Source organism: Bos grunniens, chromosome 10, assembly GCF_055505025.1.
Source record: "Bos grunniens cultivar Pamir isolate PY7600 chromosome 10, Bosgru_T2T1.0, whole genome shotgun sequence".
In the NCBI taxonomy this organism is placed as follows: Eukaryota; Metazoa; Chordata; class Mammalia; order Artiodactyla; family Bovidae; genus Bos; species Bos grunniens.
The window spans coordinates 18464542-18487510 of NC_141174.1; the positions used below are offsets into that span (position 1 = coordinate 18464542).

At 40.4% G+C, this 22969-nt stretch overlaps 1 protein-coding gene across 10 annotated transcripts in view; it reads left to right on the forward strand.

The window, feature by feature from the left end:
* The window catches only part of HEATR4 (HEAT repeat containing 4), a 48528-nt gene extending 36486 nt beyond the window's left edge, over window positions 1-12042 (forward strand). For 8 of the 10 annotated variants that reach the window (XR_015134032.1, XR_015134033.1, XM_086319807.1 and 5 more), the window contains one exon: window positions 11697-12042. Coding sequence is in view for 6 of the 10 variants with exons in the window: in XM_086319807.1 (XP_086175933.1) it covers window positions 11697-11855 (159 nt within the window). In the remaining 4 variants the exon portion in view is untranslated. Of the gene's footprint in view, window positions 1-228; window positions 454-11696 lie in introns of all 10 variants that reach the window. The other 2 variants (XR_015134030.1, XR_015134031.1) reach the window with 1 other exon arrangement.
* The last annotated feature ends 10927 nt before the right edge of the window (window positions 12043-22969 follow it).

Below are 22969 nucleotides of genomic sequence, written 5' to 3' on the forward strand. Positions count from 1 at the left end.
GGATAGTAGGATGGGTATTTTACATAATACGAAGTCTGGGAACTGGCCAGTTTTGATCCAAAAGCTCATGGCAACAGTTGCTATGGGGCTTGGTCAGGTTCAGAGATTTTTATCCTGTGAACTTTGTACTGGGCTCCACACCTCTGACCTTGGTGTTGGGCTCCACATCCACCCTAGTAGGAAGACACAGAATTTCCTTTGAATGACCATTCTTTGTCTTACACTCAGTTGCTATGATCAGGTGGGGCTCCACTTGGGCTCCAGAAGTGCTGCAGAGTACAGTGAATGCTCCAAACTGTGGAAGGCCTGGAACATCACTGGAATCCAGTATCCTAAGGCCACAATGATTGGCTTGTGCTTAACCACGTGACCCAAATTTCTCCATTCCAAGTGAATCAAAGGAGCTTTGCTCTACAGACAGGCTGCCAGAGATTCTGGAGTCCACGTGCAGAGGTGAGCAATATCATTATTTTTGGTGGCAGTTGAACATCCATCCAAGAAAATTCCTGTGTCCCCAGACTGCTGTGGGAGACCAACTTTTGAGTTCTGCGTTTTCGCTCCAAGCTACCCCTGGTGTTTAAGAAGAACTGCACGCTGCACCTTGGGCCCGGGTCTCTCATCAATCACCTGCCCTCAGCCCAGCTCTCTTGGGTGGGAGGGGTGGAGAGGGGGCAAAACTGAGATTCATGAAGAGAATCGGGGCTATTCTTGTATTCTTGATATCTGCCCTTCCCACCCTCTCTGGAATTCTGTTTTATTAGCTTCAACTTCTCTGTACAGAATCTTCAATCGCACCTCCTCTGAACCTTAAATCAACTTCTTAAATTTGGGCCTCTCATTTTGTTGGGGCCAGTGTGAGGAAAGCAGGAGAGACTCCATCTTGAAGCCTGTTATCCATCTTAAAGACAGGATGTGAACTGGGCCTGAACCCTGCCCAAGAGTGAGGAAAACATTGCTAGTGAAAACCAGGTATCCTGGAGACTTCCCTCCCTACAGATAACAAACAGAGATTGTAGTTGAAGTTGGGCTGCCCCTGTTAGATTAACCACGGAGACATCCCCCCTTGATGTATAATCATTGTCAGCCAGTTCAGTCAGTTCAGTCGCTCAGTCGTGTCTGACTCTTTGTGACCTCATGGACTGCAGCACGCCAGGCCTCCCTGTCCATCACCAACTCCCAGAGTTCACTCAAACTCACGTGCATTGAGTTTACACCCTTGCAAGCAGTTATGAACATGTTGGACTTACATCACGTTACTCTCTCAGATCTCAGTAATCTCATCTGTAAAGTGGGAATAGTCATTGAATATACTTCTTCATAGTGTTGTTGTGAGGATAAAATAATGGATGCAAGGCACTTAGTGCAGGATCTGGTAAAGGTTACACACTTTAAAAATTATAGCTATAATTTATTATTATGAAGCAAAGCCATGGACGATGGCTTTGGTGCCTCTGGCCCAGTTCGGAGGAACTAGGAGTGCAGGAGGCAGAGAAGTACTTTAGTTGGGCAGGATGACAGCATGAAATGGGCAGATTATTCATGCACATGCCCTGTAGAAGTTTAAGTGGGTCAATGGGACCATACCAAACAAGGCCATTGTGTGAGCTATCGCGCTGCCGTTACCTGGCCAAGAGCCAAAGGCCAAAGTAAGGGTTGAAACCAACTGATGTTCTCCTGGAAAGTCCTGTGCCCTAATCTAGGGCTGCAGTGTCTGGAGGAAGGGCCAGCAGAGGGGGAGCCCTCTTCCTAATTGACAAACAGGCTGTGTGTGCTCGCCAGACCCTGATAACAAGATTCTCTGGGGAAATACTGCAATGGGCAAGTTAAGGCTGTCACTGGGAGCTTTGTTTTTTCAAAGAGAGCAGTTTTCAAAATAAAGTGGACGCATCCTATAGTGAACTGGGGGGATGAGCTATGCTTCTTGGCTGGCAAAGCTGGGGAATACTGTGCTTAGCTGGAGGAGGGCCATAGATTTGTCTTTACCACATCCTGTACAAGTATCTTCTACTCTAAGTCTTTCCTGTGACCTCATCCACTTCTTTTTTCAACATTTTTGTGATTTCCTCAAATAAAGAATGTTGTTTCTATCTGTCTTCTAAGTTTCCCTTGCGACTGGGAGGCACCTTCTAGGGACTGGCTTACCTTTAATTTCATCTTTTTCCAATGGATCTACTTAGTTCAACAAAAGTAGCTATTAGTAACCATTTTCTAGGACTTCCCTGGTGGTCCGGCAGTGGAGAGTCCATTCTTCCAATGCAGGGGATGCAGGTTTGACCCCCGATTGGAGAACTATGGTTCCACATGTCACAGGCATGGCCAAAAATTTTTTAGAAAACAAAAACAATTTCTAGAAATATAATTTACTGACATGGAATAACTTCTCAATATACCATTGAATAAGGAAAAAGAAACAGACAAAATAAGTGATACAGTAGGTTCCCATTCAGGAATGTGTGTGTGTGTGTGTGTGTGTGTATTTCTATCTATACATCTGCCCATATATACATACTAGTGAAAAAAGTTTGGGAGTCCTTATGCCACAATATTTAACAGTGATTGCCTTTGGATGGTGGGATTTCAGGTGATGTTTACTTTCTTCTTTTTTGTTTATTTGCATGGTCTGGGTTTTCTACATTGTAAATATCATTTATACAATTAAAAATATAGTGTTTTTTAAGCAACAAACTTCACTTCCTCTAATTCTTTCATTTTTCCTGATCTCTAATCATTGTTTGCCTTGCTCTTGTTTTCTTGAATTACCTTTATTAATTAAATTTGATATTGAGATTATAAATATTAATAATTGTTCATCAGAAAAGCTGCTGTAGAAAAGAGGTTGGATAGAGCCTATCCTATATTTAAAGCTACATAGAATGATTTGAAGCCTCTCAGAAAAGTTATCTCCTCCACCACAACCCATTGTTACTTTTTCCTTTGGATTCAGTTCAGTTCAGTCGCTCAGTCGTGCCCGACTCTTTGCGACCTCATGGACCACAGCACGCCAGGCTTCCCTGTCCATTACCAACTCCCAGAGTTCACTCAAACTCACATCCATCGAGTTGGTGATGCCATCCAACTATCTCATCCTCTGTCGTCCCATTCTCCTCCTGCCCTCAATCTTTCCTAGCATCAGGGTCTTTTCAAATGTGTCAGTTCTTCGCATCAGGTGGCCAGAGTATTGGAGTTTCAGCTTCAGCATCAGTCCTTCCAGTGAACACCCAGGACTGATCTCCTTCAGGATTGACTGCTTTGATCCACTTGCAGTCCAAGGGACTCTCAAGACTCTTCTCCAAAACCACAGTTCAAAAGCATCAATTCTTCTGCACTCAGGTCCAACTCTTTATGGTCCAACTTCTTATGGTCCAACTCTCACATCCATACATGACTATTGGAAAAACCATAGCCTTGACTAGATAGACCTTTGTTGACAAAGTAATGTCTCTGCTTTTGAATATGCTATCTAGGTTGGTCATAACTTTCCTTCCAAGGAGTAAGCGTCTTTTAATTTCATGGCTGCACTCACCATCTGCAGTGATTTTGGAGCCCAGAAAAATAAAGTCAGACACTGTTTCCACTGTTTCCCCATCTATTTGCCATGAAGTGATGGGACCAGATGCCATGATCTTAGTTTCCTGAATGTTGAGCTTTAAGCCAACTTTTTCACTCTCCTCTTTCACTTTCATCAAGAGGCTCTTTAGTTCTTCACTTTCTGCCATAAGAGTGGTGTCATCTGCATATCTGACATTATTGATATTTCTCCCAGTAATCTTGATTCCAGCTTGTGCTTCCTCCAGCCCAGCATTTCTCATGATGTACTCTGCATAGAAGTTAAATAAGCAGGGTGACAATATATAGCCTTGACATACTCCTTTTCCTATTTGGAACCAGTCTGTTGTTCCATGTCCAGTTCTAAATGTTGTTATTAGTCATTGCCTTTTTCATTAATTCTTCCCCCCTCCCCCCATTGGGAAGATATATTAGATTGCCAGGGCTGCCATAACAAAGTACCACAGACTGGCTGACTTGAACAACAGAAATTTACTTTCTCACAATTCTAGAGGCTGGAAGTCTGAGATCAAGGTTTTGATGGGACTGGTTTCTGGGTCCTCTCTCCTTGGCTTGTGGATGATTGGCTTCTCCCAATCTTCATATGGTCTTTCCTCTGGACAAGACTGTGATCAAATTTCTTCTTTTTATAAGAGCATCAGTCATATTGGATTAGGGTCCATTCTTAAAACCTCACTTTAACTTCATAACCTCTGTAAAGAACTTGTCTCCAAATATAGTCACATTCTGAGTTACTGGTTAGGATTAATGAATGAAGTAACAATGAATGAATTAATGAATGAATTAACACATGAATTTTAAGAGACACATTTTAGCCCATGACAGAGGGGTGATATATACTAAATGACAAATTCCTTGAAGCACTTTTCCTTTTTGAAGGAAGGATAACATAAGTTATTGAAAAGGGGATAGGGAGAAAAAGAAATTTAAGGAACATAAAACAAATGTCCAGGTAGTGGTTTTCAGCCCAAGATGATTTTGTACCTGCCCCCTGCCACCTCCTTCCCAGGGGACATTTGACAATATCAAGAGACATTTTTGTTTGTCACAACAGGGGAGATGTTACTGGCATCGAATGCATAGAGGCCAGAGATGCTGCTAAACATTCTACAGTGTGTGATACAGCGCCACAACAAAAGGTTCTCCAGACCCAGACCTAAATGTACCAAATATACCTAAATATACCAAAAGACGCTTGCTTCTTGGAAGAAAAGCTATGACCAACCTACACAGCATATTAAAAAGCAGAGGTATTACTTTGCCGAGCAAGGTCCATCCAGTCAAAGCTATGGTTTTTCCAGTAGTCATGTATGGATGTGAGAGTTGGACTATAAAGAAAGCTGAGCACCAAAGAATTGATGCTTTTGAACTGTGGTGTTGGAGAAGACTCTTGAGAGTCCCTTGGACTGCAAGGGGATCAAAGCAGTCAATCCTAAAGGAAATCAGTCCTGAATATTTATTGGAAGGAAGGACTGATACTGAAGCTGGAACTTCAGTACTTTGGCCACTTGATGCAAAGGGCTGACTCATTGAAAAAGACCCTGATGCTGGGAAAGATTGAAGGCAGGATGAGAAGGGGATGACAGAGGATGAGATGGTTGGATGGCATCACTGACTCAATGGACATGAGGTTGAGTAAGCTGCAGGAGTTGGTGATGGACAAGGAAGCCTGGGGTGCTGCAGTCCATGGGGTTGCAAAGAGTCAGACACGACTGAGCAACTGAAGTGAACTGAAATGTACCAAGGTTGAGAAACTCTAGGATAAACTTTTGGATGACTTCATCAATATAAAATTTGAATATCTTTGATCCAGTAATATTAATACTACTTCCAAGAATCTATCCAGCAGAAATATCTACCCATGTGTACAAACATATAGATAGATAGATAGATACTTATGCTCATTGTTTATCAGTTCAAAATTGAAAATGGCTCAAATGTACTAAAGATCAAGAATTCTTGTTAAAAATTATTACTAGGAAAGATGTTGAAAATATATTGTAATTGAAAAATCAAATTGCAGAACAATATGTATGTTGTCCCTTTTTGTTGTTAAAATTGCAACCCATGTACAGTTATATATTGTTTCTTTAAAACTACATGTGTTATATATGTGTCTGTGTGCACAGTTGAATACCCGAAGTCAGAGGTTGTCTCTGGCGAATGGCGTTATTGGCAATAGAAGGACTTTCATGCTTAAATTTATACATTTCTGAATTACTTGGCTTAAAGTCTCAAGGATATAGGACTTTGCTTTGGCAAATGTGAGACAGACTCCAGGCTAACTTTGAGAATATTGACTCTTACTAATTTGGATCACTGTTTTACCAAATTACTGTAAATCAGGGAGCAACGTATTGTAATAATCCTTAAACCAAATCTGGCAGAACTCCTGTGGACTAAGAATGATTTTTATATTTTAAATGGCTGATTGAAAAAAATCAAAAGAAAAGGAATATTTTGTCATGTAAAATTTATACAAAACTCAAATTTCAGTGCCAACATATAAACTTGTATTGGAAGTTTGTATTGTACTCGTTCATTGCAGACTCCCTAGGGCTACTTTCATGCTACAACAGCAGAATGGAGTAGGCTATCTCACAGTCAAAGCATAAAATATATACTATTTGGCCCTTCACAGAAAAGGTCTGCAAAGTCCTGCAGTACAATATGTAAGATGCTGTCTAGGATGTTGAACTTCCAGCTCTTTTGCTACAGTCCCACTAAAAGAATTGTGAAAAACTATGTCACCTCTTCACCTTCTTTCATCGACATCAGAAATGTTTTCAAGGACTTCTGTGGTGGTTCAGTAGTAGAGAATCCACCTGACAACACAGGAGACACAGGCTCCATCCCTGATCCAGAAAGACCCCACAAGCCACAGAGCAGCTCGGCCCCTGTGCCACAGCCATTGAGCTTGTGCTCTAGAGCCTGGAAGCTGCAACATGAGAAGCCTACACACTGCAACCAGAGAGTAGAGAAAGCCCATGCACAGCAACAGACGCAGCACAGCCCAAAATAAATAATGCATAAAATGCATAAAAATGTTTTTAAGTTTAAGTATATACAAAGAGTCTAATTTCTAATATCTACATATTCTGGCATTATATATTGATATTTTAATGAATTGTTATATCACTTCAAAAATGCATCCAACTAAATCTCTAACAGTTTGGTACCTACCATCCATCCCCTGGAGAAGGAAATGACAACCCACTCCAGTATTCTTGCCTGGAGCATCCCATGGACAGCGAAGCCTGGCGGGCTACAGACCATGGGGTTGCAAAAGTCAGACATGACTTAAGCAACTTAGCACACATATATCATCCATGTTAAAAACTGTAAAAAAAGCTCTTCTTTGAAATTGAAAATTTAATCTTTTTTTAAACTTACATTCTATTTTTAAATGAGTTCCACACAGAATTTTATTCTAATATATTCTATATTTATGTTTGAAAATATTTTTTATCATCACACTATCTGTAACAAAAATATGTATTTAAATTGAGGTTACAATTATAGTCTCTTACCATAGTCTGGGTTTCTTCCTGGGACTCCCTGACCTCCTAAATGATTTTTTTTTAAATTTGTATTCATTGAGATTTATTCCTTTGCTGTATAGTTCTATAGCTTTTAACAAATGCATAATGCCTTGTATTCACCATTTCAATGTCATAGAGACTAGTTTCTGTTCAGTTCAGTTCAGTCACTCAGTCGTGTCCAACTCTTTGTGACCCCATGAACTGCAGCATACCAGGCCTCCCTGTCCATCACCAACTCCCAGAATCCACCCAAACCCATGTCCATTGAGTCAGTGATGCCATCCAACTATCTTATCATCTGTTGTCCCCTTCTCCTCCTGCCCTCAATCTTTCCCAGCATCAGGGTCTTGTCAAATGAGTCAGCTCTTCAGATCAGGTGGCTAAAGTATTGGAGTTTCAGCTTCAACATCAGTCCTTCCAATGAACACCCAAGACTGATCTCCTTTAGGATGGACTGGTTGGATCTCCTTGCAGTCCAAGGGACTCTCAAGACTCTTCTCCAACACCACCGTTCAAAACCATCAATTCTTTTGTGCTCAGCTTTCTTTATAGTCCAACTCACATCCATACATGACTACTGGAAAAACCATAGCCTTGACTAGATGGACCTTTGTTGACAAAGTAATGTCTCTGCTTTTGAATATGCTATCTAGGTTGGTCATAACTTTCCTTCCAAGGAGTAAGCGTCTTTTAATTTCATGGCTGCAATCACTATCTGCAGTGATTTTGGAGCCCCCCAAAATAAAGTCAGACACTGTTTCCCTGTCTATTTGCCATGAAGTGATGGGACCGGAAGCCATGATCTTAGTTTCCTGAATGTTGAGCTTTAAGCCAACTTTTTCACTCTCCTCTTTCACTTTCATCAAGAGGCTCTTTAGTTCTTCACTTTCTGCCATAAGGGTGGTGTCTCTGCATATCTGAGGTCATTGATATTTCTCCTGGCAATCTTGATTCCAGCTTGTGCTTCCTCCAGCCCAGCATTTCTCATGATGTACTCTGCATAGAAGTTAAATAAGCAGGGTGACAATATACAGCCTTGATGTACTCCTTTTCCTATTTGGAACCAGTCTGTTGTTCCATGTCCTGTTCTAACTATTCCTTCCTGACTTGTATACAGGTTTCTCAAGAGGCAGGTCAGGTGGTCTGGTATTCCCATCTCTTTCAGAATTTTCCACAGTTTATTGTGATCCACACAGTCAAAGGCTTTGGCATAGTCAATAAAGCGGAAATAAATGTTTTTCTGCAACTCTCTTGCTTTTTCGATGATCCAGCGGATTGGCAATTTGATCTCTGGTTCCTCTGCCTTTTCTAAAACCAGCTTGAACATCTGGAAGTTCACAGTTCATGTATTGCTGAAGCCTGGCTTGGAGAATTTTAAGCGTCACTTTACTAGCGTGTGAGTTGAGTGCAATTGTGTGGTAGTTGGAGCATTCTTTGGCATTGCCTTTCTTTGGGATTGGAATGAAAACTGACCTTTTCCAGTCCTGTGGCCACTGCTGAGAATAGTTTAACCACCCTAAAATCTTCTTTGCTTCTTCTTTTCCATCCTCTCTTCCCTCAAACACCCAAAGATCAATGATCTTTTTATTATCTCTGTTGTTTTGCCTTTTCCAGAATGTCATATAATTAAAATCATACATTAGTAGCCTTTTCAGGCTAACTTCTTTCACTCAGCAATATATATTCAAGATTACCCATACTTTTTTGTGGCTTGAGAGCTTCTTTCTTGTCTGTGAATCGTATTTCATCATATGGTGTACCACTGTTAGTTTTTCCATTCACCTATTGAAGGTTGGTTCTAGTTTTTAGTGATTCATAGTGATTATGAATAAAGCTGCTACAAACATTCATGTGCAGGTAAAACTTACTTTTTATCATGATTTCAGTTTTATTTTTTAAAATATTTATTTGTCTGCTTTGAGTCTTAGTTGCAGCATGTGGCGTGTGGGATCTCGTCCCCTGACCAGGAATTAAACCCGGACCCCATCATTGGGAATGTAGTCTCTTAGCCTCTGGACCACCATGAAAGTCCCATCATTTTTCATTTCAAGTATAATATTCAAAGAATATAATAAAAATGATTGACAGAAATACATCTTGAAAGTCAAAATTAAAATGATATAGCCCATCATAATATATTATTCAAATTTTTAAGTAATAAAAAACAAGATAATAAATAATTTGTTGGTTCTTACTACTTAAATAGCAAAAATATAATATAATATGTAGCTGAAATTATAAGTTATTTGTTAAGTAAGAAAAATTATACAAGGCCCAGTGTTCTTTCTGCAAATATGTAAATAGGCATATATAAAACTCTGGGGTTAAACTTTTGAGATTAATTAGAGAATATTTAAGTATATAAAAACCAGAAACAATCTCATTAAATTCATTAGACATCATAACAAAATTGTTCCTATTTATTTAATGAAACAGGAAGATACATGCATACACAAAGGCAAATTCACTGTTTGTAGTACCAATATAGGTTTGTTCCCTGCAAATACACAATTCTGATGTGTACTATTTTACTTGATTCCTATTACAAAAGAAAAACATATGGTGCATTTATTGATAATGCAGTTTTCCTGCATCATCATATTCTGGTTTAAAAAAAAAAAACCAGGAAAACTTCAAAGAATGTAAAATTTTCAAATTCAAAATGGTCTTTTTGTCAAGGTAGGTGATAGAATATATTTTATTTAACAATTTGTTAGCTTAATTGATAGCATATATATATTTAGACATTTAGTAAGTGGGATTCCATTTATACTTTGATCCTAAGAATACATTTAGGAATGAGATAGATATCACTCTTTTTGTTCCATAGAGTAATACAGAAACTTAGGTTGATATTAGAACAGCCTAGACTCCTGGGAATGCTTTAACCTAAGTACACACTTAACCCTGATCATCACTACAATGGTTTATAAAATGAAAAGAGAGCAGTGCTGTGTCCCCAGGTGCTGTTCACTCTGATTGAATCTATCTCAGCACATCTGAAGAATAAAGCTCTTTAATTGTTGCTACTATAGTTCCCATAGCTGCTGCTACTTCTGTGTAACAGTAAAGATAAAGAAAACCCAGTCTCTCCCCAAAGATCACCATGTGAAGGTCCAAGCCTTGGGTGGGCAATTCAGGCATATTCTCCCCATTAGGCTGCTAACTGGGATCAAGAGTCAGGTCCTGGGGTCCAGCCCCAGTTGGATCCAGGGATTCCCTCGGGAGGACGGCGTTGTCGATTAAAAGGATAGATGAAAGACACAGAGGCTTGACCTGACTGGTTTACGTGGGAAACTAATAAAGTTCGTGACACCGAACTTGCTCTGACTACGGAGGCCACAGGCGCTCTCTCGAATAGCTGAAGGTGCCCCACCTTAGGCAGCTTCTCGAGTGGGTCTTAGAAGCCCAGGCAAATAAGTAGTCTCAGAGAGCCCCCTCGCGCCAATCATTCATCCTGAAGGAAGAACAGAGAAGAAAAGGAGAGAAAAGGAAACAAGAAAGAATGACACGGGGAGACCAAGCCTGATGAGCAAGGCCCACAACTTTATTTTCCAAAGTAGTTTTTATACCTTAAGTTGTGCATAGAGGATAATAGGGGAGTAGAGTCATGCAAGGTCAGCAGTCCCTGACCCTTATCGAAGCCAGGCTTTCTTTCTGCAAACTTATCATATGCAAAGGCTTTAGGTGATTTACATCATCTTCTGGCCAGGAGGCCTGTTAACATTTTATGAGCCTTTCTTCAGAAAACTTATTTTTCTCTAAAGGTGATTATTCTAAAGTCAGGCGCCACCCTCCGAAAGCATTAGATAAAGTTGCATTCCTAAGGGCAAAAGTGTGGTGGGCTCTAACAAGAAAAGAATTAACTCAAGGGTCCAAGGTTACAAACATTAAAGCTACTACTTACATTTCTATATACCAACTATATTAATCAATACACTCCCAGGGACACAGTAGGTAAGGGATATGGAGACTTGGCAGCAAGCATTAGCTCAACAAAGAAATCCTCTACTAGTTCTATTCTAACAATTTTAACTCTCTGAGAAGCTCTGCATTAGAATATCTTAAGCTTCCCGTGCCTCTCGTTGTTGGGAGGCTGTGAACAATCACATGCGTAGCTGCAGGAGTCGGAACAAACCTGCCAGCCAAGCTAGAAAGTCATCAGAGGGGTTTGAATTGAAACACTCCTATTATGCCCAGGAGACTTATTAACTAGAGCTCTAAGTTGATTTTCTTCAGAGAAAGGTGGTCGGGGATAGCCCCCCGTTAATGTCAGAAGAGTTGGTGAAAGTTGTGAAATAGTAAAACAGACAGATTTTGGTTTGGGGGTAGATGCTCGGGCAGGTCCAGGGGGCCTCTCGAGTCCTGATTCGCCTTTGCCTTCAGGGCCTCTCCGCACGACTTTTGTCATGGGTGGGAACGCCCGTGCTGGCTCCCGGCAGTCAGGTCTTGAACTCATAGATTCAATTCTCTTATTTATGATGGTGGTTCATAGAGCTATGGCTGAAGAGGCTTTGTCTTTCGATCTACCTGTCATGTGAGGACCACATTTGGGCTATGTGTTCACGTGTTAATATTTCTCTGCAGCCTGTGAGGCCCTGCGCACCAAGTCCCTGGTCACAGAGTCCAGTCCTGGGCCTAAACACAAGAAGCAGAGGTCGCTCATCACTTGTCAAAGATCTACGCACTGCCCGGGAAAAAAGGATTGCGATGGGACCATTTGGATATGACGACCAAGATCTCTAGCTAAGTGAAAACTCAGAAGTTTTTCCCAGGGCTTTTTCCCCTTGAAATAAAGGTAATTATTTCTAGGATGAGCCCTTCTCTTGCTCCAAGACACAGGCAGCAGTGGAGTTAGTCACATTCTTTTCTTTACCTGATGTTGTATAATCTCTTTGTCATTATGTTTATAAAGAAAAATCTATTTAATGTTGATCTGGCTTTTTTTTTTTGACCTGGCTTTTTAATTTGCACCATATACACAGAGGGTTCAAGAAAACTGACATCACACTAGATGACAGTGCATATTTTTCCATAACCCAGGAAAGTCATATACTAAATGTAGGTCAGAACTCCACATTTTACTAGAACAGAAATATTCAAAGACCCAGAATCTTTTGCAAGGTATACAAAGAGCCTTTTGAAACCCAAACTAGAATCCCATTAGTCTGGGAAAGAAAGTCATAGGTGATGTTTTCTATCCACAAGTCTAGTCTTATTCTAAAGCAAGCTCTTTAACTGCAGCGCACAAGGCAATGAGCAAATCAGGTCACAGGACTTTCCTAAGAAAACAGAGTCAGTACAGTATTTCCCACCTTGTATTGTGTGTATGGGTGTGAACACTTTTAGATTCCTGTGAAGCATTGCTGCAGTTTCACAAGGCTGATCAGCAATTCTTACGAGCCTCAGAGTAGTTAATGCTTAAAAGATTTAGATATCATGGGAGAGTTACAAACTATATCTGTATCCTAAGCTGGGATCCTGTAAGAGCACACAATACCCCTAAACTTGCCATGGAAGAGGAAAGATCCAGAATTCACAGTAGTGTGAATCCAGCTTTCTTTCCAAAATATTGATTGCTATTTATACCCTAAATAGCTTTGGAACATTCAGTGATTATTGTAAAATAAAGGCAATATGAATCTCACTCTGTTTTTCTTCTGATCAGATCCTCCCTTCTGGTGCACTATTATGATCAGAAATATGAAAAGCAATAATTTCCACTATGAATTCCTAGCAGCTATGGAACATGGAGGGAAAAAAGAACCTTGGGGAATATCAGTTAAGTATGAAAAAGAAAATCTTCCCTTTTCCTGTTTCATGTAACCCATTTTTATTTGTTAATTTACACACTTCATCCCAGTGAAACACTAATCCATTAAGTACCACCACATATATCAAAGTCATTTCCACATCTATCAAATCTGAAGATTCTAAGATCTGGCTTCCATGAGACATTTGAGACAATAAATAATTCTGTATGAGTAGTTTTTCAGCCCCTGTATCTCTGACTTTCACTTCATAATGAAAGGACTTTATTGTGCTCTCTGCATCACTGGCAGGAACAAGAGGGCTGAACTGAACTCTTCAGTAGGTCAGCAAGGCCAAATAGAGGGTCTGTTAGGCTATCTGTACTGTGGGAAGGGCAGCAGCAGAAATCACCCTTGTCTTTGAGCGATTTTATAAGACACGTTTAAGAAACTTTCACAGACAGTATGCTTAGTCTAGTAAGAATTGTTTGGTACACTGCAGATGTGCTATGAGAGGCCAGGGGAGGAGGGTGCTGCCATAGTCTTGGATCTCAGAGACAGCAAGAGCCTTAGAGAGGGGAGAAGACCCTCCAGGCTGGGGAAAGGACAGGAGAAAAGCTGGAGGAAGGAACTTGGCAGGGGTCCTTGAAGGCTCCATTTTCAGCTCCTGTTTCCCAAATCGGTTCACTTGTTACTTCACAGTTAAGAGGCTGGATTCCATCTCCTTACCCTTGTACTTTGTGTACTTTGTGTGTGTTAGTTACTCAGTTGTGTCTGATTCTTTGCGACCCCTTGAGGACTATAGCCCACCAGGCTCCTCTGTCCATGGAATTCTCTAGGCAAGAATACTGGAGTGGGTTGCCATGCCCTTCTCCAGGGGATCTTTCTGACCCAGGGATCGAACCTGGGTCTCCTGCGTTGCAGGCAGATTCTTTACTGTCTGAGCCACCAGGGAAACTGAATCTATTCATATTAATAAAATGTTATGACAAAATACTCCAGAGGTCCCACAAATCCTTGCCTGTCCTTCCAGACTGAGGCTGTTGTAAGAGACTCTCTTCCCACCCAGAATGTCTTGGCTGTCTCCTTTCCATTGCTCCCATTTTCATCTTTCCTCTCCTTTCTTCTGCCACATTCACTAACTCCACAGGTTGAATTAGACAAAGGGCTGCTGCGAATCCTACTATAAAAGCTTCTGATTCTACTGATGACCAAGCTTCTGCTTGGTCCAGCTTGTTCAAGAAACACCATGCTGGCCTTTTCTCAGCCAAGATCTAGAGAAAATTTCCATTTTTCCATCAAAATTTATGTCTTTACTAGTTTACACATTCCATCTGTTAGCATTCCTAGTGAACTACATCAACATAAATTTCCTGACCAGCAAAAAGGGGTTGGTGACTCAGAAAGAAAACACCTGTGTTAGAATTTATTCTCTCCCCTCCCACAGCCTCCCACTGGTTATCACTTAATCCTCCCACTCCACCCCATCATGACAGTATAGAAGAACTATACTGTCAGCAAATAGTTACCAAATGCATGTATTATTGAGGCATCATGGATATTCCAAGAAGTACAAGACAGTTTTTCTGACTCTGAGAAATTTGTTGTCTTGGTTGATAAAATGGGCTCATTTATTGGAGGCAGCATCAGAGCCTCTCAAAAGTCAAGAGTGAGCTGGATACTCCCACTTTTTTGAGACTTCAGCTATATTTTTAAAAATTAAAGTACCAGAATGATATTTTAAAAAATATGGTAGGTTTTAAAAGTATACACTTAAATTATTGTTTTAACACAAAAATTTACAATGACTAACTTTTGAAACAATGTCAAAAATCTAAATTGACATGAATGCTTTGGCAATACTATTCATAATAGCCAAGAAGTGGAAACAACCCAAATGTCCATCAACTGACAGATGGATAAATAAACTTTGATTTATCCATACAATAAAATATTACTTGTCAATAAAATATAAGGAAGTACTAGTGTGATGACAGATGAATGGATAAAGGAGATTGAGATATATATGTGTATGTACATACATATACATACAATGGAATATTACTCAGCCATAAAAAGAATGAAATGCTCCATTTGCAGCAATATGGATGGACCTAGAGATTATCATACTAAGTGAAGTTAGGAAGACGGAGGAAACAAATATCATATGATATCACTTACATGTGGAACCTAAAAAAAATTATACAAATGAACTTATTTATGAAACAGAAATAGACTAACCAGACATGGAAAACAAACTTATGGTGACCAAAGGGGAAAGGAGGTGGGGAGGAATTAGTTAGGAATCTGGCATTAGCAGATACACACTCCTATATATGAAATGATTCCCTGATAACTCAGTTGATAAAGAATCTGCCTGCAATGCAGGAGACCCTGGTTCAATTCCTGGTCAGGAAGATCCTCTGGAGAAGGGATAGGCTGCACACTCCAGTATTCTGGCCTAGACTATTCATGGACTATATAGTCCAAGGGATCACAAAGAGTCAGACACATCTGAGAAACTTGCCCTCACTCACTCACATCTATAAAATAGATAAACAATAAAAACTTATATAGCACAGGGAACTATATTCAATATCATTAATAACCTATAATGAAAAAGAATCTGAAAAAGAATATCTATATAATTGATTCACTTAAGCTGTACACTTGAAACAAACACAATATTATAAATCAATATACTTCAGTTTTTAAAAAATGACGAAGTACTGATAAATACTAAAACCTGGCTGAACATTATGCTAAGTGAAAGAAGCCAGTTAGAAAAGACCATATATTGTATGATTTCATTTATATGAAATTTTCAAAATAGACAAATTTTTGTGTGTGTGTATTCCTTCTTAAACCAGTTGTCTGCTGAAGGGCACTTGGGTTATTTCCATGTCCTGGCTATTGTAAATTGTGCTGCTATGAACATTGGAGTGCATGTATCTTTTTGAATCAGAGTTTTCAACTGTTCCGTTGCATGCCCAGAGGTGGAATTGCCGCATCATGTGGCTGCTTTATTTTGATCTTTTTTAGGAAACTCCATACTGTTTTCTGGAGCAGCTGCACCAATTTACATTCCCACCAGTAGCGCGGGAGGCTTCCCAGGTGGCGCTAGTGGCACTAATGGTAAAGAACCTGCCTGCCCGTGCTGGACGCGTAAGAGACGAAGGTTCAGTCCCTGGGTTGGGAAGATCCCCTGGAGGAGGGCAAGGCAACCCACTCCAGTACTCTTGCCTGGAGAATCCCATGGACAGAGGAGCCTGGTGAGTTACAGTCTGCAGGTTTACACAGAGTCGGACATGACTGAAGCAACTTAGCACGCATGCGTGTACAATAGTGTAGGGAGAGATCCCCTTTCTCCAACTCTCTCCAGCATTTGTTTTTTTACAGACTTTTTGATGATAGCCATGCTGGTCAGTATGTGGTTTTTATTTGTATTTCTCTCCATGGGGTGGCAAAGATTTGGACACGACTGAGAGACTGTCAATAATTATCAGCGTTGAGCATCTTTTCATGTGCCTGTTGGCCATCTGTATTTCTTCTTTGGAGTAGTGTTTCTTTAGGTCTTCTGCCCATTTTTTGACTGGGTTGTGTATGTGTGTGTTTTTCATGTGTTATATAAGCTGTTTGTAGATAAGGGACTAGATCTGATAGACAGAGTGCCTGATGAACTATGGAATGAGGTTCGTGACTTTGTACAGGAGACAGGGATCAAGACCATCCCCATGGAAAAGAAATGTAAAAATAGCAAAATGGCTGTCTGGGGAGGCCTTACAAATAGCTGTGAAAAGAAGAGAAGTGAAAAGCAAAGGAGAAAAGGAAAGATATAAGCATCTGAATGCAGAGTTCCAAAGAATAGCAAGAAGAGATAAGAAAGCCTTCCTCAGCGATCAATGCAAAGAAAGAGGAAAATAACAGAATGGGAAAGACTAGAGATCTCTTCAAGAAAATTAGAGATACCAAGGAAATATTTCATGCAAAGATGGACTTGATAAAGGACAGAAATGGTAGGGACCTAACAGAAGCAATTAAGAAGAGGTGGCAAGAATACACAGAAAAACTGTACAAAAAAGATCCTCACGACCCAGATAATCACAATGGTGTGATCACTCACCTAGAGCCAGACATCCTGGAATGTGAAGTCAAGTGGGCCTTAGAAAGCATCACTACAAACAAAGCTAGTGGAGGTGATGGAATTCAAGTTGAGCTATTTCAAATCCTGAAAGATGATGCTGTGAAAGTGCTACACTCAATATGCCAGCAAATTAGGAAAACAGCAGTGGCCACAGGACCGGAAAAGGTCAATTTTCATTCCAATCACAAAGAAAGGCAATGCCAAAGAATGCTCAAACTTCCTCACAATTGCACTTATCTCACACACTAGTAAAGTAATGCTCAAAATTCTCCAAGCCAGGCTTCAGCAATACGTGAACCATGAACTTCCAGATGTTCAAGCTGGTTTTAGAAAAGGCAGAGGAACCAGAGATAAATTGCCAACATCCGCTGGATCATGGAAAAAGCAAGAGAGTTGCAGAAAAACATCTATTTCTGCTTTATTGACTATGCCAAAGCCTTTGACTGTGTGGATCACAATAAACTGTGGAAAATTCTGAAAGAGATGGGAACACCAGACCACCTTACCTGCCTCTTGAGAAACCTGTATGCAGGTCAAGAAGCAACAGTTAGAACAGGACATGGAACAACAGACTGGTTTCAAATATGAAAAGGAGTACGTCAAGGCTGTATATTGTCACCGTGCTTATTTAACTTATATGCAGAGTACATTATGAGAAACACCGGGCTGGAAGAAGCACAAGCTGGAATCAAGATTGCCAGGAGAAGTATCAATGACCTCAGATATGCAGATGACACCACCCTTATGGCAGAAAGTGAAGAGGAACTACAGAGCCTCTTGATGAAAGTGAAAGAGGAGACTGAAAAAGTTGGCTTAAAGCTCAACATTCAGAAAACTAAGATCATGGCATCCGGTCCCATCACTTCATGGCAGATAGATGGGGAAACAGTGGAAACAGTGGCAGACTTTATTTTTTTGGGCTCCAAAATCACTGCAGATGGTAATTGCAGCCATGAAATTAAAAGACGCTTACTCCTTGGAAGGAAAATTATGACCAACCTAGATAGCATATTCAAAAGCAGAGACATTACTTTGCCAACAAAGGTCCGTCTAGTTAAGGCTATGGTTTTTCCTGTGGTCATGTATGGATGTGAGAGTTGGACTGTGAAGAAAGCTGAGCGCCGAAGAATTGATACTTTCGAACTGTGGTTCAAAAAGAGTCGAACTCTTGAGAGTCCTTTGGACTGCAAGAAGATCCAACCAGTCCATTCTAAAGGAGATCAGTCCTGGGTGTTCATTGGAAGGATTGATGCTAAAGCTGAAACTCCAGTACTTTGGCCACCTCATGCAAAGTGTTGACTCATTGGAAAAGACTCTGATGCTGGGAGGGATTGGGGGCAGGAGGAGAAGGGGACGACAGAGGATGAGATGGCTGGATGGCATCACCGACTCGATGGACATGAGTTTGAGTGAACTCTGGGAGTTGGTGATGGACAGGGAGGCCAGGTGTGCTGCAATTCATGGGGTTACAAAGAGTCGGACACAACTGAGCAACTGAACTGAATTGAACTGAAGCTGTTTGTGCATTTTGGATGTTAACCTCTTGTCAATTGCATCATTTACAAATATTTTTTTACCAATCCATAGGTTGCCTTGTCATTTCGTCGACAGTTTTCTTTGCTATGCAAAAGCTTATAAGTTTGATTAGGAACCATTTGTTTATTTTTGCTTTTGTTTCCTTTGTCTTAGGAGACAGGTCCAAAAAATATTGCTATGATTTAAGTCAGAGAATGTTTTGCTTATGTTCTCTTCTAGAAGTTTTATAGTATCATGTCTTATATTTAGGTATTTTAACCATTTGAGTTTATTTTTGTATATGGTGAGGGAGTGTTCTAATTTCATTCTTTTACATGTAGCTGTCCAGCTTTCCCAGGACCACTTGCTAAAGAGACTATCTTTTCTCCATTGTATATTCTCCTCTCCTTTGTGGTAGATTACAGAATAAGCAGTTTATAGAAACAGAAAGTAGATTACAGATTATATAGGGCTGGGAGAGGTGGGAATTAGGGAGGGAGGGTTGGAGAGGGGAACAGGAATTGACTATTAATGGGTGTTTTTTAGGGGGAACAAATACATTCTAAAACGACATTGGGATGATGATTGTGCAACCTTCTGAATATACCAAAAAACATTGTACCATACATTTTTTTTTTTGACCACACCTCAAGGCCTGTGGGATCTTAGTTCCCTGACCATGGATCAAATCTGTGCCTCCTGCAGGGGAATCGCATAGAGCCTTAACCACTGGACCACATCATACACTTTAAATGGGTAAATTGTAGTGTGTTAATCGTATCTCAATTAAGCTGTTTTTAAAAGTTTAAACCAAAATGGCTTCATGACTGTGAAAGGCCCACCAATGTAGGATGCTGGGCAGTGTGGAGCAGTTTGAAAGTCGACATGCTACTGCTACTGCTAAGTCACTTCAGTCGTGTCCGACTCTGTGCGACCCCATAGACGGCAGCCTACCAGGCTCTGCCATCCCTGGGATTCTCCAGGCAAGAACACTGGAGTGGGTTGCCATTTCCTTCTCCAATGCATGAAAGTGAAAAGTGAAAGGGAAGTCTCTCAGTCGTGTCCGACTCTTCGAGACCCCATGGACTGCAGCCTACCAGGCTCCTCCATCCATGGGATTTTCCAGGCAAGAGTACTGGAGTGGGGTGCCACTGCCTTCTCCGGAAAGTCAACATGCTTAAGTCCAAATATTTGGCTGCTTATCAATTATGTGACCTTAGGTGAATTACTTAATTCTCTGAGGTTTATTTTATTTATTGTAAAATGGTTGACAATATTTCCTACTTCATAGGGTTTTTTTTTTTTAAAGAAATATAAATTTAAAAAAATATTAAAGAGTTATTCTGTTCCAGGCACTGTTCTAGATTCTGGGATAATAGTTGTGACCAGGACAGTCAAGGCATGAAACTTCTTCAGCGTAAAATATTGGCCATTAACTTAAAAATATTAGAAACCCTGAAAGCTAACACTGTGCCAAACACATTTATGAGCTAAATTTTGCCCCTGGTCTGACAGTTTGTGATCCCTGGTATAAGCTTTTCAGATGGTGAGTTTCTAGACTATTGCCCACTTGGCTGAACCTCAGCACCCTCAGCCTGCTCCCATATGCTTCCAACACCAACCGAAGAAAATAATCCTCATAAAGTCCAGGGAAACCATCCTAGCAAGTAATTGAGCCAGCTCTATAAGATGCCGCAGGCTTCCTCAATGAGCCCATTCATTTTCCAGGCTTGGACTGAGCTGGCATTTTCTACAGGGTAGGTTTGGAAGGGACATGTGCTTCCCATGCCTTTCAAAACCATCTGTCCTCTGAGAACCATCTTTGGGAGGCCAGTTCAGGACACCGTCTCAGATGTTTGGATTTAACCCTTTCATTCTTCTTCACCTGCTGATGCCTAACACCTCGACTGTTTTTGGCCAGATATGATAAGTTGTGCAGTGGCTGCACAGGAGGCTGTTTCCTGGAACTCTATAATGGATGATTAAACTGTTTCAGTTCTCTAACATATCCCAGACCTCAGAAAAGAAAGAAAGCATTAAATGTATCTTGTAGCTTTTCAATTAAGAATCAAGCAACCTCACATTATTCATTTATCCATCAACAGAGAAGAAGAGTTTAAAGCTCTTGAGAAGAGGAATTTTATAGAAAGTATTTGGGAAGTCAGGGCCTTCATTGGGGTCATATTACCCCTTCAACACCAAACTGCTTTTTGGAGTGCTTCACCCCCGTAGGGTCATGGAATTCTACAGGACCTCTGAGTTTGAGTCTTTCATGGGCAGAAGCTAAGTGGAGCACACCAGACTTCCAAAAGCCTCTGCCAAGTCAATGTGGTGTAGAGAAAAATGGTAGACTCGTGTTCAAATTCCCTTCTGCTACACTAGTAACTATGTGACTCTGTGACAATTACTTTATCATTCTGAATTTTACTTTCACATTTGTAAAATGGGAAGAATAATAAGATCTCATGGGTCTTTTGCAGTGGTTCTCAACCTAGTTACATATTAACATTGCTTTTTAAAAATGTGACAGCCTGTCCTACAAATCAAGTCAGAATCTCTGAGGGTGAAATCAATAGCAATATATTATAAAAGGTCCACGGATTATTCTAGCATACAGTCAGGATTGAAAAATCGCTGGTGAGGATTAAATGTTACTTGTATGTAAAAAAAAAAAAAAAGTTACTTGTAAAGCAGTTCTTATTCGTGCCTGCTGCTGCTGCTAAGTCGCTTCAGTCGTGTCCGACTCGGTACAACCCCATAGAGAGCAGCCCACCAGGCTCTGCTGTCAAACAAGCAATTGACTATATTTTTGGTATAGGTTCTAAAACTGTACCACCAGGTGTCAGTCTGACCATACAAGTTGGTCCCTAGAAATTATTTCCCTGTTTTCTCAATAACAGCCATGTACCATCCCCATGAGCATTTGTTGAGTACCTGCCTGTCTTATGCCAGCTACAGTGCTAGTGACCATGTGATTTCAAGTCATATGACAAGTAGTCAGGGTAGTTATTGCCTCAATTATGAGGAATCAGAGGGTCAGAAAGATTCCTTGTACAGGATGTACAATAAGCAGCAGAGCTGAGATTCAAGCTTCATTCATTCATTCACTCATTCAAAAACACTGAATCTTACTAGGCACAAGGTACTGTATGTGGCAATTTGGATCCAAAGGTGAACAAAACATAATTGTTATCTTCTGGAGGTTCATTTTATCCTTTACTTGTAAGTACATTTGGAATAAAGGGGGGCATTTTATTTTATAGTTGTTTTTAACCTCAGGTGAGCTATATCTAGAACTGAAATTCTCTATTCCTAAGAGGGTAAAATTGCCCTCATAGAACTTCCTGGAATGGCTGTTCCACTGTACCCAGCCATTATAATAAAATTTTAAAAGTTGAGAGCTTCTTAGTTACTAATGAAGCTAGAGACCACATTTGTTTTACTACTATCTCGTTAGCTTATTTATATCCTCAGCTTCCCTGGTGGCTCAGATGGTAAAGAATCTGCCTGCAATGTGAGAGACCTGGGTTCTATCCCTGGGTTGGAAAGATCCTCTGGAAGAGGGTATGGCAACCCACTCCAGTATTCATGCCTGGAGAATCCCCACAGACAGAGGAGCCTGGTAGGCTACAGTCCATGGGGTCGCAGAGTCAAACACAACTGAGCTACTAAACACACATTAGCTTACTTATATCCTCAGCAGCAAACTATTAGCATAGATTATATATCTTAAGTTTTAGTAAATGGATATTTACTGAATGAATGAACGCCTAGTATTCTAAGCACTGTGCATAAAAAACCACAAGGGAAATGTTTAAAGAAGTCTGCATTGTATAGTGGTAAGCAGATTTGACTATTTCCTTCCAAAGTTTGTTCTAAAAGTCTCCAGTTAATTCATCCCTGAGGTGAGAAATTCTCGAAAATCTTGGAAAAGGTTCTAAATGGGCCAGGGACTAGAGGACTACTATATTACTACATTTGATCTGTGGCTCGAGTCTAACGGCTACTCTGAAGCTTGCTCCACGTCACAAAGACACCAGCTGTTATCCATCTCAGAGTTGTCATTCACTAACCAAGCAGTTTGACAATTAGGACCATAATGATTACCAGGTTGGGTCAGAGCTATAGTCCATTTAATAGTCTCTTACCTTGGATGAAAGGTTATTCAAGTAGTGGTTCTTAAACCTGGTTAGGAATCAGAATCATTGGTGGAGCTTTGCAAAAATAAAGTACACCTACTCCAATCCAATAAAGTAGAATATCTGGAACTAGGAGGGGAACCTGGGGCATTGATATAGGACTGTCTGGTTCACGTGTATATGCTTCTGTACTTCTTAAGTTTGCTCTAATTGTTTCTGTATTCTGACTATATTCCTTCCTTGGATATTGAGTTCCATAAGCTTATTGCCTACAGCTTGAAATAGTCTTTTTCTTTTTATCAGTCCTCATCT